The sequence below is a fragment of the Scyliorhinus torazame genome, chromosome 10 (genome assembly GCF_047496885.1).
Source record: "Scyliorhinus torazame isolate Kashiwa2021f chromosome 10, sScyTor2.1, whole genome shotgun sequence".
In the NCBI taxonomy this organism is placed as follows: domain Eukaryota; kingdom Metazoa; phylum Chordata; class Chondrichthyes; order Carcharhiniformes; family Scyliorhinidae; genus Scyliorhinus; species Scyliorhinus torazame.
The window spans coordinates 144,631,988-144,647,852 of NC_092716.1; the positions used below are offsets into that span (position 1 = coordinate 144,631,988).

Consider the following 15,865-nt stretch of genomic DNA (forward strand, 5'->3'; position numbering starts at 1 on the left):
GGCATTAAACGCTCATTGTTTTTTTTTGGGGTGTATTTTTGTTTACCTCTTTGGATGATTGGCCAATATGTAGTTTTAAAGTCAGCTTTGAATCCAGGCTGTTTCTTTCCACCTCGGTGCTTGAATTCTATCAAAAGGGCAGAGCCCTCAGCCAAAGGCGCTGGTTTTGCAGCACAGAATTTCCCTTTATTTTCAGGAGGAGCTTTAGAGACATCATGAATTTCCAAATAATTCTTCGTACATTTGGGAGATGTTTGAAAGTTGTATGTTGTAATGTGCAAAATTACCTGTTGAAAGACAGCAATGTTCGTAAATATTTAAATTTTCAATCAATTTTCAAAAACAAAATGACGAATTTGGAAGGATTCTAAATCAAAGCTCGAAAGCCAATTTAGTGTTAAATAGTGCCAGTAGAACTGTTATACATCATCATTCACAATAGGCAGGCAGCATGGTGGCGCAGTGGTTAGCACTACTGTCTCATGGTGCCGAAGTCCCAGGTTCGATCCCAGCACTGGGTCACTGTCTGTGTGGAGTTTGCACATTCTCCCTGTGTTTGCGTGAGTTTCGCCCCCACAACCCAAAGATGTGCAGGCTAGGTGGATTGGCCACGCTAAATTGCCCCTTAATTGGGAAATTGAATTTGGTTCTCTAAATTTATTTTTAAAATTCATTCACAGTAGGCTAGAGAGCTAGCTAGCTCATTTTAATAAGTATCATATGCCCTCTGAACAGTTTGTCTGATGTAAACAGAGTGCACCGGATATCAAAACAAGATATTCTGAGAGTCAGCTGATAATAAATGGCTGTCACAGTCAAAAGCAAAACTACAAATTCAGGATGGAGGTATGGATAGGGACAGGACTTTATTTCAGCAGGCAGCGCTTAGAGGTGGAACATTCTCACTGAAGGACCCAAGAACTTTGATGTTGACTAGGTAGATGTCTTATTGGCATTTCATTTCATTGGGTAGAGTGGAAAAAGCTATGGTGAAGTAGAAACCCATTCTCCAGCTGGTGTACAGGTCAACGAACATGGCCATTGTTGTCTACCGTGATCTTGTCTAGCAGTGATTCTACAGAATTGCTGGTGACTTAGCCAGAACGATGATTTATTAATATGCACGTGGAAAGGTAATGATTGGAATCTTTTACAGACCAAGTTATTACAGAGTTACATTAGACTCATCATATGCATTATGTGCAACTGTCCTGGTGTACCTCTTACAACCTTCTGCTGGTAGATGGATGTCACCTGACTGATGTCTTATGCCACCTGTTGGTGGAAGGTCACACTGCTGAGTACATGTAATATTATCTACAGGCATATCACTACAGCCATGAAATCCAGTCCCTTGTTTCTGCTGCCATGTTTCCTGAGGAAACCTGACCTTCAAGCAATAAAAGCAGTGTTATGTTAAATTAGAGGCAGGCATCCCCCATTAATTATTTTCCTGATGGACTCATCTCCAAACCCCTTACATTAAAACTGGAAATGGCTACATTGGGTTAGGTTCCAGGTTCTTAAATTTCTAATCTCCCTCAGATTTCAACTGTCCACGGAAGTTAATATTACCCCAATATATCCACTACCTTATAAATATATGTTTCTAACACTGGCTCACTGTGGCTGAAATATGAACCATTTACAAGACTGCAGCAACTCGCCAACACTTATTTGATTGTGTCCAAATCCATAACCTTTACCTTTGAAAAGCACAAGGGCACCAGGTACATCTTTAGGTTGCCCTTCTGTGGTATCCACAGCATCCTGACTTGGAAATATATTGCCATTTGTTCATTGTTGTTTGGTCAAAACCCTGGAAATCCTTACCTACCAGAACTCTGGGTGCACATAATCTATTTTATGTTCTTCTTCTGTTCAAAGTAAACATACCAATCATACACAAGGATTGGTGAAACAATAATGTGCTTTCTTTATTTGAGGATGAGACTATATACAGGTAATGCTCACAAGAAGCTAAGTATGATACATCTGACTTCAACACTGCTGCTTACAAGTCCTGAGAATAATACATCAGATCCTGTCAAGGAAGTAGTGATTGACAGTAGTTTAAGTTACACTGCCATATAGGTATATGCACATCATATCATTTTTTTCTTATCAAGGTTTAACCAAAGGGTTATCTTTTTAAAGAATCAAACTGTTTAAATGAAAGCTAAACAAAATAACATGGGCAGGATTCTCGCCAGCGATGCTGGAACTGGTCGGAGAATCATGTGTGAACCGAAAATCGTGACGGTGCCAGGCACCCAACAAAATGCCATGCTCTGGAGCCTCAATGTGTTGTATTCCGCACGTATAGTAAACGCGTTCAGCATATCATTAATGCCCTGACCCAGTATTCTCTGGTGCTCCCATGATGTTCGGCCTCTGCCAGAAGAATTACCAATGGCGAGCTTCATTTGTGGTTTTAAAAATCGGGAAAAAAGCACCTTGGCTCCTGAGGGAGAGAGAGGAGATAGGACATGTTCCCAGAGGCACAATCATGGGTTGCCGGCCCAGCCCCTGGCATGGCTGGTTGAGGAGGGGCGGGCACCAGCCAGGGCGGGGGGTGTAGCGGGGGTGATGGGGATGACCAGGGAATGGGCATTGGGGTCGGGGTGACCCCCCTCCGGGACCGGTGCGGTGTCCAGGAATGGAATGGCACTGCGTAGCATCTTGCTGAACAGCTCACTGATCCCCCACCATGCCCGTGGTTGCGCAGAGTGATACTGGCCATATTAATGCACCATCCTCCCCCCCACCCCCAAAACATCCCTCCACCGCACCTCCACCCCACCTAGCCTCCCAAAACCCCTCCCTCCACCCGACTTCGATTCTACCAACCCCCCACCTACAACCTGACACCACCTGCCAGCAGGGCATAACATGACCCACCCAAGGGCAATGCCCATGATAACCCCTATAGGAGGGTGCCGGATGGTGGCCGCAGAGTATACCACTGGCATGGGTACTCCTATCGGCAGGGACGGGTGCCAGGGCCAGAGGCCCCCTCAATGCCAGGCACCGAAAGGGCCAGGGATATGGTGCGGAGGGCAGAGTGCCGGGAGAATGACCGGTGGGGTGATGTGGGGATGAGAGAGGAAGAAGGGGGAGAGAGGGAGATGAGGGGGCAGGGGCTGCAGTGCAGGCCGGGGCCACCGTGCGGGACCTGGTTGAGGGTATGTACCATACTAATATGTTTGCCTTTCATCCCCTATAGACAATGAACTTCAGAATCCAACCAGGAATGGTGGCCTTCATACTATCCACCGCAGTCCGGGGGGATGGATTGAGGCTGTACGAGCAGGAGCTGCTTGTAGAGGAACCTGCAGCATCGGAGCCTGCCCCAGAGGAACATGAACCAGATGGTGAGGATGGAGAGCCGGCCACCCAACAGGCCGAGGACGAGGTGGGAATGAGGCACTGCATTTGGCCCCGTGTGTGTGACCGGGAATGCCGTCGAAGATCTAGTATAGTGCTGGGAGGGTTTCGCACATCATGGTGGCCTGCTGCATTCTCCACACCACAACTTCAGAGGAGCGATGTGTTGGAGGAGGGGGATGCTGAGGAGGGCAAGTTTGACCGCATAGCGTGTGTGCCTGGGCCGGCTTTCATGGGATGCTCTAATTACCTCCAGGGTCACCGGCTAGGGGGCCCGGCCGACGGCATGGACACCTCATCCCTGAGCCCCACCCCCCATGGGTGCATGCCCTGGGTTGGCAGTAACAGCGGGTCTGGTCCATGGGATGGAGGATGATGAAAACCTGCTCTGCAATGAGCTCTGGTGCTCCACGTCGTTTCACAACATCTGATTGCTGCCCACAGTAGCACTTTCCACCGTCCGCCCATGACCCCGACCGCCCTCCCCTCCCCCAATGCCCCTCTGCAGCAAGCGTACCTCAGCCCATCCCTCACACCCTTCCGAAAGAGCACCGAGGCAGGTTGGAACTGTTGTGCACAGCTGCTTCTCTTACAAAGAACATGTGAACATCTCTATAAAGGTTTGTTCCCTCGCCCATAACGCTATCTAATGTGCTGCTCCAGTGCCATTTTAACTGTTGTCTACCTTTCTGGCATTATGGGTCCAAACGCTCTGTCCAGGTGGATCCTCAGATGGTACATCCGAAGTGTAGGTGGTCTGCTCTGAATCATGCCCTGTGACCTGGGTCCCCTTTGATGACCTTCCACTGGAGTGACTGGGCCTGGATGGGCCTGGCAGTTTCTCAGGTGTGCCAAGTGGCGTGGCACCACCCTGTTCTGCCCACTGCCCACTGGATATGCCAGGGTCAGGGATGTCCGAGACGCTGTGGTGCTCCAGCACCTCCCCTGCGGGAGTCACCGGCAAAGCCCCCCCTCAACTCCTCCTACCTCAGGGTGCCCGATGGCCCATGGGCTACTCTGCGGGACAAGGGGGTGACCAAAGAAAACTCCTGGGGCTCCCAGTCCTGGAGGCCCGCTCTCGTCTTGACATGGGTCTCCATGCTCTTGGCCATGGTTCACAGGGCCTGGGTCACCTCTCTCTGGACTGTGACACGTCACTCAATGACTGTGTCACCTCCCTCCGGGACTGGCGCAGGTCAATCAGTGCCCTCATCCATAACCCGTTGTGACTGTGCTGAGCTCTGGATCACTGCTGCAATGCCACGTGGCCCTCTTACATAGCTGTCTGTGACAGGGCAGCCTAGTCCTGTGCCTTGACCACTGCCAGAACAGAGTGCCCCAACCTTGGACATCCTGACCCATGGCCGATACCTTCGGCCCCAAGACCTCCATCCATTCGGTGTTGTCCTGGGTGGCACACATTGTCGGCACTGTTAACACACCCATCACACTTCCACACTGATCTTGCTCCCAGCCACCTGATGGGGTTCCAACACTTGCCTTCTTGCCTCACCCCCACACCTGCTTTACCCCCCAGTGGATCCTTTCCTCCTCAAATCCATTTACCTACCATGCATGCCAGACATTCTTACCATCTGACATGGCATGAGTCCTGCTCACATTCTCCCCATCTGTCTCATTGCAGGACAAACTCGAGAACAATCAGTGTGACTCATCACAGCCTTCAGGAGTGGTGCCTGAGTTGAAGACCCTCATGCCATTCGAGGAGTCAGCCCAAGAGCTGGCTGGAGAAGAGCAGGACTGCACCTGTGCTGACGCTGAGGTGGGGGTCAAGGGACAAGTTTGAGCACACTCAACAAATCCAGTCATGGCGCCAGCCTCATGTGAGTTCAGTTTCTGCTGTCCTTATGCCCCAGTCGTGCACAAATACAATCTTGCTTCCCTTGCAGGTTAATCTGTCGATTAACCTGGACCATCCTCTCACACTCTGGACATGAGGGACCCAAGCAGCTCCGAGGCAAATATCCTGGAGAATAGCTGCATAGTGGCATCATAGCTGTCACCTCCATGACTCTACTAAAAAACATTTTGACAGTTATCTGGGTAAAATGGGTTTAAAGGGATATGGGCCAATTGCGGAGAATTGGGACTAGCTTAGTGGTTGAAAAATGGGCAGCAAGGACAAGTTGGGCCGAAGGGCCTGTTTCCATGCTGTAAACCTCTATTACTCTATGACCTGCACCCTCCACTGCCATGCATCTTGGTGGAAATAACTAGTAGGCAGGCTTCTGGGTCACTAACTGGTGAGCACCACACAGCTGATGATCCACTGGAGGCGTAGGCAGGGATGTCCCAGGAATCCGGCACTTGGAGGAAAGTTGGAGCCCAGGAGCCTGCTGAGCCCTGGTCAGATGACCTACCCCTTAGTTCAGTTGTCCCACCACTACTGGAGCTACAAAGGCAGAGTTAGGAGCATCAGGAAAGGATGTCAGCATCCCTCCTCAGACTGCAAGGCTGGCTGGAGGAGTCCCATTGCATTCTGTCTGAGGAAATGATACCGTCTCTCTAAGGCAACCAGGCCAATAATGCAAAGGAGGCATCCGCAATGGAGACGTTGGTGCAGGATGTGCACTTCACAATGGGTGATATCCACTCCATGGTTCAGTTCATGCACTCCATGGCTGAACATCAACATGGTACAGGCACTTGTGGGATTTGGATTGGATTGGATTTGTTTATTGTCACGTGTACCGAGGTACAGTGAAAAGTATTTTTCTGCGAGCAGCTCAACAGATCATTAAGTACATGGGAAGAAAAGGGAAGAAAAGAAAATACATAATAGGGCAACACAAGGTATACAATGTAACTACATAAGCACCGGCATCGGATGAAGCATACAGGGTGTAGTGTTAATGAGGTCAGTCCATAAGAGTCATGTACGAGTCTGGTAACAGCTGTTTTTGAGTCTGTTTGTGCGTGTACTCAGACTTCTGTATCTCCTGCCCGATGGAAGAAGTTGGAAGAGTGAGTAAGCCGGGTAGGAGGGGTCTTTGATTATGCTGCCCGTTTTCCCCAGGCAGCGGGAGGTGTTGTCAGCACCAGAAGATGGCAGAGCTTCTAGATCTCACTCCAGCTGCCCCTCCATCCCATGGAGGAGCCCAAGGGCCCCCATGCATCTACAGGAAAGAGGATCATCTAGTGTACAGCCCAGGGACTTCCACCCAGGAGACCCTCGGGGGTGTCCAGCCAATCTGAGTACCCCCATCCTGTGACCGACACATCTAAAACCTGTAAGGAACTTGTTAAATCTTTGACTGTTTGTGTTCCTCTTTTCAATCCCTGTCCCTGCAATGTCGCAGTTTTGTTTTAAACTGCAGACCTTAGTCAATTTGGTCAAACTGAAAACATCCCTCATCTAATCGTTGCGTTCTTTTAATGCCTGCCTTGCTGGCTGGTTTTAAAATCATAGACTTTTGGTTTTGAACTGAAGCCACCAGCCCCTGCTGCAAGCTGCTATTTGGACTGATCTCAGTCTCCCCTTTATGCTTTGTGGCATAGTCTATGATGTCAGTTTTATGGACTCAGCAAGCAACTAATCAGTGCATGTGCAATTCTGAGGCATCTCCTGTTTGGCTTGCAATTGGCGGAGCCATTGAGAAACTTCTGGAAGAAGGGCAGGTCACATGAAGTGCTCCATTTTGTCCTGGATTCTGTGAAAGATCCACGTATGAGGCATCTTTCAAACACTCTCTCCCTCTCAACTATCTCTGCCTGATGATTTAAGAGGCTTCCAGCCAGACCTGTGGAAGTCACCCCTGTTTAAAAGACTGCAGGCAGTAGCCAGACCTGTGAATGGAACTAAAAGGCTTCTCCCACCAGGTCAAGAACATGATGTGGAGATGCTAGCGTTGGACTGGGATGAGCACAGTAAGAAGTCTTACAACACCAGGTTAAAGTCCAACAGGTTTGTTTCAAACACTAGCTTTCGGAGCACTGCTCCTTCCTCAGGTGAATGGAGAGATGGATTCCAGAAACATATATATAGACAAATTCAAAGATGCAAGACAATACTTAGAATGCGAGCATTTGCAGGTAATTATGTCTTTACAGATCCAGAGATAGGGGTAATCCCAGGTTACCACCATTACACGTGAGAACACCACCCACCAGTTACACGGTACATTCTCGTGCGACTCGGCCACCGTTGTCTACCTCATGCGCTGCAGGAAAGGATGTCCTGAAGCGTGGTACATTGGCGAGACCATGCAGATGCTGCGACAACGAATGAACGGACATCGCGCGACAATCACCAAGCAGAAATGTTCCCTTCCAGTCGGGGAACACTTCAGCAGTCAAGGGCATTCAGCCTCTGATCTCCAGATAAGCGTTCTCCAAGGCGGCCTTCAGGACACGCGACAACGCAGGATCGCTGAGCAGAAACTTATAGCCAAGTTCTGCACACATGAGTGCGGTCTCAACCGGGACCTGGGATTTATGTTGCATTACATTCATCCCCCACCATCTGGCCTGGGCTTGCGAAATCCTACCAACTGTCCTGGCTTGAGACAATTCACACCTCTTTAACCTGGGGTTACCCCTATCACTGGATCTGTAAAGACTTAATTACCTGCAAATGCTCGCATTCTAAGCATTGTCTTGCATCTTTGAATTTGTCTATATATGTTTCTGGAACCCACCTCTTCATTCACATGAGGAAGGAGCAGTGCTCCGAAAGCTAGCGTTTGAAACAAACCTGTTGGACTTTAACCTGGTGTTGTAAGACTTCTTACAGGTCTATAACAGTTTAATTTTCTGTCTGAATGGCTGAGAAAAGCCCAGACTGAGAACTCTCTTTACGATACAGCCGAGGGTCTACACAGAGACCAGAGGGCAGTTGAAAGGCAGAGTGGCTGATTCAGAAGTTGGAGAGGTACTGATGGGAATGTTCGGGACGCTAGCAAAGGTTGTGGGGATGGAGGCTGGACGCTATGGTTGTGATTCTGGAGAATCCGGAATGCCGGAGCTGATGGAGGGAAGGAAGGTTGATGCTGTGGCATTCGCCTCTCTGGGTGCCCGGCGACAAATTTTGCTCAAATGGTGGTCGACAATGATGCCAGGGTGGTGGCCTAGCTAGGGGACCTGTACGAATTCTTCCGGTTGGAGAAGATTAAATTTGAATTGTGGGGTTCAGCGCAGGGCTTTAAGACACGGTGGGGATTGTTCACAACCATGTTTGAGGAATTGTTTGTCATGGGGTGGGAGGGAGGGGAGGGGGTGAAAAAGGGAAAAAACTTGTACAGATTGTAAAGTTGTAAATTGGAGAGAGTGTTCCCCAGATTATGTATGTTTTTGTAGTTTTCACTATGTTTGGAATAAAGTACGTTTTTAAAAAAGAAAGGCAGAGTCGATATAGAATCTGCTGTAAAGAGAGCATTCTACAGCCTGAAGGTTCTGGTTGAAGAGACCATTGGAGGATCTCTGACTATGGAGGCCGCTGCCTCGGCAACAAAGAACCATGTCATATCTCTTGATCCCTGTTATTTTTTTAGTCTCCCCAACCTTCTCCATCACGTGTCTGTCCTGTGTGTGTCTGGGTGGGGGGGTGGGTTGGGGTTTTGAGAATAGTTAGATGAGCAAGCCATTGTTACATCCTTACTATCATATATTCATATTTTCCTTCCTATAAATCATCAGTTTTTTATTGTTTTACTTATAAATATGGTCCCTGTAACTATTGGAGCAGTGTAGGGCCAAAATCTCGACAAATTTAAGAATAATTTGTTATTCACTTATGTTGCGACTCCGGGCCAAGGGGGGGCTGTAATTGACCAGGCACTCACCCAGGATGTCATAACAAACCTAACACATGGAGGAGGGTAGCACTACAACACCCATTCTGCCTGAAAAAAGCCTAGTAACTTTGCAGACGACACACAAATTGGTGGAGTTGTGGATAGTGAAGAGGATTGTTAGAGGATACAGCAGGATACAAATTGTTTGGAGTCTTGGACAGCAAATGGCAGATGGAGTTTAATCCGGATAAGTGTGAGGTAATGCAATTTGAAAGGTCCAACGCATGTAGGAAATACACAATAAATGGTCGAACACTTGCGAGTACTGACAGGCAGAGAGATCTGGGTGTGCAGGTCCACTGATCACTGAATGTGGCACCGCATGTGAATAAGATGGTCAACAAGGTATATGGCATTCTGGCCTTCATCAGTTGGGCATTGAATATAAAAATTGGCAAGTCATGTACAGGAACTTAGTTCGGCCTCATTTGGAATATTGCATACAATTCTGGTCGCCACACTACCAGAAGGATGTGGATGATTTGGAGAGGGTACAGAAACGGTTTACTAGGATGCTGCCTGGTATGGAGTGCATTAGCTATGAGGAGAGGTTTGATAAACTCGGTCTGTTCTCACTAGAACGACGAAGGTTGAGAGGCAACCTGATAGAGGTCAACAAGATTATGAGTGGCCTGGACAGAGTGGATCGTCAGATGCTCTTTCCTAGGGTAGGAGAGTCAAGTACTGGAGGACATAGGTTTAAAGCTTAGAACAGATGTGCGAGGCATGTTCTTTACACAGAGAGTGGTGAATATATAGAATGCGCTGCATGGAGAGGTGGTGGGAGCAGGTATGATAGCGGCATTTAAGGGATTTCAAGACAAATATACGAATAGGGTGGGAATGGAAGGATACGGACTATGCAAGTGCAGATGGCTTTAGTTTAGGCAGGTACCATGGCTGGCGCAGGCTTGGAGGGTCGAAGGGCCTGTTCCTGTGCTGTATTATTCTTTGTTCTGTTTTTTCTTTAATCCTCAAGGTCCAGGCCCTCCAGGGGATACCGGCCAAGGTCATCTCAAGCACAAGGTGTGGCAGTCAGCAAGACACGTCATCCTCAGTGTGTCTCCTGAGGAACCACAGGTGAGAATGCCAACGTATCCTCAATTTCCTCTGAGAAGATGGCAGCTCAATGGTTGTCCCACCCCACCCCACTTAGAAATACACTCAAGTTAAATGTAGATGTTGGATTTCTAACACACTGGCATATTTTATTTTAACCCTCAGAACACACCACCAACCACCACAACCCTCTTGGAGATTATTCTTTTTCCCTGATGTGTAAGTAAGTTGTGATGTTGTGTGCTCTAGTATACTGTGCTGCCATGCTTACCATTGTAGATCATTAGCTCCTACACCATAATGAGTAAAGACAGTCAAAGATATATGTGACTTTGTGAATTTCAGATCTATTTGCATGTTGAAGGCAAATGTCTTGTTTGAAGTGGGATACAATGGCTGTAATTCTCCAGTCGTCGCAATTCTCTTTTCCCACTGGTAGCACACCTCACCAGCATGTTTCCCGGTGGTGTAGAATGGCTTCAATGGGCATTCTCATTGGCAAGTGGCGGGAAGAGAGAATCTAACTGACAGTGAATGGCGCGCTGTTGAGAAACACGTTGCTGGGGCCCGAAGAATTCAACCCAATATGTATTCAATTTAGGCTTTCATTAAGGAGCATTCTGCTTAAAACCTCACTTAATTTATCTTTTTCTTCAGTGCTTCGTGGATCAAATCATAGAATTTACAGTGCAGAAGGAGGCCATTCAGCCCATCAAGTCTGCACTGGCCCTTAGAAAGAGCACCCTACTTAAGACCACACATCCACCCTATCCCCCTAACCCAGTAACCCCACCTAAACTTTTGGACACAAAGGGGCAATTTAGCATGGCCAATCCACCTAACCTGCACATCTTTGGACTGTGGGAGGAAACAAGAGCTGCCGGAGGAAACCCACACAGACATGGGGAGAAAGTCACCTGAGGCCAGAATTGAATCCAGTGGCTGGAGCTGTGAGACAGCAGTGCTAACTATTGTGCCACCGTGCCGCCCTTGGAATTGAGTTGTTCAATGTGCACAATTCATAGCATATAGTTGGATGGTTAAATGGCTGTTTACTTTAGTTATCAAGTGTCTTGCAACATTATTGAAGGTACATTATGATCAACCACATAACTGCATTAGTTACATTTCTTCTTATTTCTCATGGTGTGGACTTGACCTGTTTGTCAGTATATTAGAAAGGCGAAAATATATTTTCAACAAATGCGTTCACTGTAAGGTAAAAGTTGTATTACTCTCCTTAAGGCTCATCGATTGCAAATCTATGGGCAGGATATTCCAACCCTTCCACTGGCGGGATCTTCTGGTCCTGCCAAAGATGACTCCCCTCCTTGGTAGTGGGACATGCGCGCCAGGTAAAATGCCTTAGACATTGGTGGGATCAGAATATGCCGTCAGTGGTCAATGACAAGCCACCTCTGCTGGTAAAACACACCGCAAGATGGAATCTCGTCCTTGGGATTTCTGCTTTTTTTCAGGGGGAGAAATTGGCGGCAGGAGTTGAAATCCCATGCGAATGCCAAAACATAATTTACACCAGACGGATAACCTGCCTCCCACCTATGACATAACAGAAACATGGGCGGGATTCTCCGACCCCCGCTGATGGGCCGAAGTCCCGCTACTGTAATGCCGGTCCCGCCAGCGTGAATTAAACCACCTCCCTTACCGGTGGGACCAGGCGGGGCGAGCGGGCTCCTGGGGGGGGGGGGCGCGGGGCCATCTGGCCCAAAGGGCGCCCCCATGGTGGCCTGGCCCGCGATCGGGGCCCACCGATCCGCGGGCGGTCCTGTGCCATGGGGGGCACTCTTTTTCCTCCATGTCGGCCATAGCCTCCGATGGCCTACGCAGAGGTGACCATCCCCCCCGCGCATGCGCGGGGATGACGTCAGCAGGCGCTGACACACCCACGCATGCGCGGACTTCCGCCGGCCGACGTAGTCCCTTCGGCCCCCGGCTGGCGTGGCGCCAAAGGTCTTCCACGCCAGCCAGCGGGACGGCAACCACTCCGGCGCGGGCCTAGCCCTTGAAGGTGAGGGATTGGCCCGTAAAGGTGCGGAGAAACTTTGGGGCGGCCCGACGCCAGAGTGGTTCACGCCACTCCATCCCGCCGGGACCCCCGCCCTGCCGGGTAGGGGAGAATCCCGCCCTGACTTTGAAAGTCGTTATCCCCATTAGAATAAATGTAAATATATTTATCAGGTCTCTACGGCTGATAATCTCCCCCTGCGCCGTTAGATTGTCCATTCACCTTGCCGCGAATCACGACATTTCTCACACAGCATGCACCTGCCGGCCAGAACCTGTCAGAGGAGTTCGGGTGAGTGCATAGCTCGGGGGGAGGGAGTCATGTCCGAACACAGCACTTCTGCCACTCTAGGGGCCGTTTCAGTGGGTTGTTTTGTGGCGGGGGGTGGTGGTTCCATGTGCGGTTCCATGGGTGGGTCAGTGGAGGGGATGTTTCTATGTGGGGACATTCCGTGGGGGCAAGGTTCCCTGGGAGGTGTTCAATGGGGGGTGGGGGGATGGAAGGCTTCCACTGGGGAGGGTGTGTTTAGGGGTTGTGTTCAAGGGGGGGGGGGGGGGTTCTAGTTATGATTTTTTGTTGCACCTCAATCTTTTAAAACCTAAGTTGCTGGAAGGACAGGCTGTAATGGAGACAAAGGAAACGTCATTGGGGCTGATGGCTTCCATTCTGCCTGCCTCTCCCGCTGCCACATTCTGCCAAAAAATTAGAAAATTCCACCCTACAAGCATACCTTATAACGTTTTTGAGTTTCGACAAGCCAAAAACAGTTTGATTCCTCTTCTATTTTCTGGGAGCCTTTATATTCAATTTTACCATTATTTTTTACTTCAGAAGCAGGCAACATTCTCCCACACTGAACTGGAAAATTGAATAAAATATTAAAAGATATTGAAAGGCATATTAATTACACCTATCTATCTTTGTAAAGTTGAGAATAGAATATTGAGTATTTTAATACAGTATTACCAAATTGATACTTAGCACTGAATCCCATATTTTCTTTTATTTTGTTTGCTAAAAATATAAATAGCAACATAGGAGTGTCAGATATCACTGCTGGAGCTACACGACCACAAACTGGTCCCTTAATAATTGGTGAGTCTGTAGTAGTACCATCATAAATTCCTACATGAGCTTGAATGCAGCCTAAGGATTTTTGAATATGAAAATAATCAAATTGCAAGATAATCTAGAAGAAAAAGAATGAGAACATATAATTAAATTCAGAGATTTTAACCGAGGGAACTATAATATAGAACTAACAGAACACAATCACAAAATTTCACTTGTACAATATGAACTAATGGTAAAATTGAAGTGTATAAATTACTTTGTCTGAAGACAATTCAAACTTTTTTGTATGTTCTTGCCCTCTGTTACATGGGTGAAAGTGCTCCAAACATTGTTCAAATCTAAAACAAGCAGTCTGACTTTTTCAACAAACTGAAAAACCTATAAATGCTCTGAGATGACAAGTCCCATTTCCTAATTACACCTTCTCCTCCTCCTGGAATTTGCAAATTGTTTGGGATGGGATGAAAAATGCATAATAAACGTTTCCCTTGCAAAGGAATGAAGACAGTTCAGTGTCATCCTCTGGTATTCTGAGGCTTCTGCTGAAGGTTACAGACCTGAAATGTTAGACCGAGTAATACATCTGCGTGCTGAGGCAGGTTCTGCACCCGGTAGTTGGTGACATTTTGACTTGCAGGCCCACCATTGGTGCATGCCTGTTAATATTCAAATTGCCACCAATTCGCAGTAAGGACAGATTACAGGCATTCTCCTGCCCATTGAGTGCTAGAGGGCCGGATGTCTGGACTTGGAGGCTTCAGGCCCTGATGCAGAACAAGGCCATGGCCAGCATTTTAAAGGACCCATGGTACAGGAGAGTGTCAGGTGACCTATAATGATCAATTGACAGCATATACTTTACATAGTCTGGATCTGTGAAGTTTCCAGTCTGCTAGGTAATATTTGGAAATTTTGCCATTGCTCACAAGCTCACGGACACTTAGTTTGGGTTCCGCCAGGGACACTCAGCTCCTGACCTCATTATAGACTTGGTTCAAACATGAACAAAAGAGCTGAGGTGAGAGTGACTACCCTTGACATCAAGGCAGCATTGGACTGAGTATGGCATCAAGGAGCTCTAGCAAAACTGGAATCAATGGGAATTGGGGGAATGCCCTCCACAGGTTGGAGCTATACCTAGCACAAAGGAAAATAGTTATGGTGGTTGGAGATCAATCATCTGAGCTTCAGGGCATCACTGAAGGAGTGCCTCAGGGTAGTGTCCGAGGCTCAACTATCTTTCACCTCCCATCAAGCATAAGGTCAGAAATGTGGATATTCACTGTTAGGATATTGTTGTAAAACCTTTTGTCTGTCCCTTGTTCACTTGTCATCCCCATCCTGCTGCCTGCTTGGATCTGCAGTCTTCTGGTTAGCTGCTGCAACATTACTGCACCATTTGGGATTTCTGCTTAAATAATAGTCTTTGGACACTGGAACACCCCTGTCCATATGAACTAGGCCAAGACATTCCCCTTATGTTCTGTAGCAGAACCTGTGATATTGATTTGATAGACTTGGTAGGCAAGCAGTCAATTGGTGTATGTAGAGTTCTAGGCCTTCTCCTATTGTTGGCTGTGATTGGTGAAGCCAGTCAGAAGCTTCCAGTAAGAAGGCGGGACTTTTGAAGATTTCCATATTTTGTTTCAATTCTGAAGAAAGCCAGTTAGTAAGACCTTGAAGACTCTCTCTCTCCTTCTCTCGCTCTGCCAGATGATTTTAAGAGACTCTCTAACTAAATCTGTGAAGACTTTCTTGGCTAAAAGAAACAGAGAGAAAATAAACTTGCGTAAGAATGAGAATGTGCGAGTTTGGTAAAAGCCCTCCTAATGGAAAGGCAGACAGCACTCAAGTTTGTGGAAGACTTCTGGGGTAAGAAAACATGCAGTCACTCACCAGGGAGAGTGAGACGATGGCAGGTAGCCAAGATGAAGAATGGATAGCTGGGAAGGCTCCACGCTCTGTGTCTCAGATCAGCAAGGAAGATTCTGGGGTGGAAGTGAGTCTGGGAACCCTAGATGTCCCGATTGTAACAAGGTGGGACACGTTCATTCAGCCTGAGGGAAGTTGCAGGGACATCCCATGGCCCTGTAGGGGTTCAGAAGGAGGATTCTGAGAAAGGCATGAAAGTGGAGATTGCGCCGGTGGAGGTGGTAGTCTTAACTGGACTTTGGAGATTCAATGCGAACACCGCTGTGGGAGCAGGTGTAAAGACTGAGGTAGAGGAGAGATATACTGGGTTTTGTGTCTAAGGGGAAAGTCACCCCAATTTCCTTGACAGAGGTAACCAAACCCTTAACGTTTTTAAGAAACACAGGGGCTACCCAAACTCTTGTGCTGGACAAGGACTTGGTCTTTCCTCCAAAGAGCTCAGTGAAAGCTAAGTTATTTGTCTATGGGATGGGTGGAAATTGTATCCAAGTTCCATTGTATAAAGTGAATTTGAGTGTGACGTAGTATCAGGTCCAGTAGTTGTTGGAGTGGTTAAGGAATTCCCAGTGGA

The 15,865-nt window shown here is 47.9% G+C and overlaps 1 protein-coding gene across 1 annotated transcript in view; it reads right to left on the minus strand.

Annotated features, from left to right (window-relative positions):
* Window positions 1-13,139, minus strand: part of LOC140384883 (exoskeleton protein RP43-like) — a 30,208-nt gene extending 17,069 nt beyond the window's left edge. The window contains exons 1-2 of the mRNA XM_072466814.1: window positions 13,019-13,139; window positions 47-287 (exon numbers count right to left, since the gene is read on the minus strand). Coding sequence (XP_072322915.1) covers window positions 47-287; window positions 13,019-13,132 — 355 coding nt within the window. The 5' untranslated portion in view covers window positions 13,133-13,139. The remainder of the gene's footprint in view (window positions 1-46; window positions 288-13,018) is intronic.
* Window positions 13,140-15,865: the final 2,726 nt, after the last annotated feature.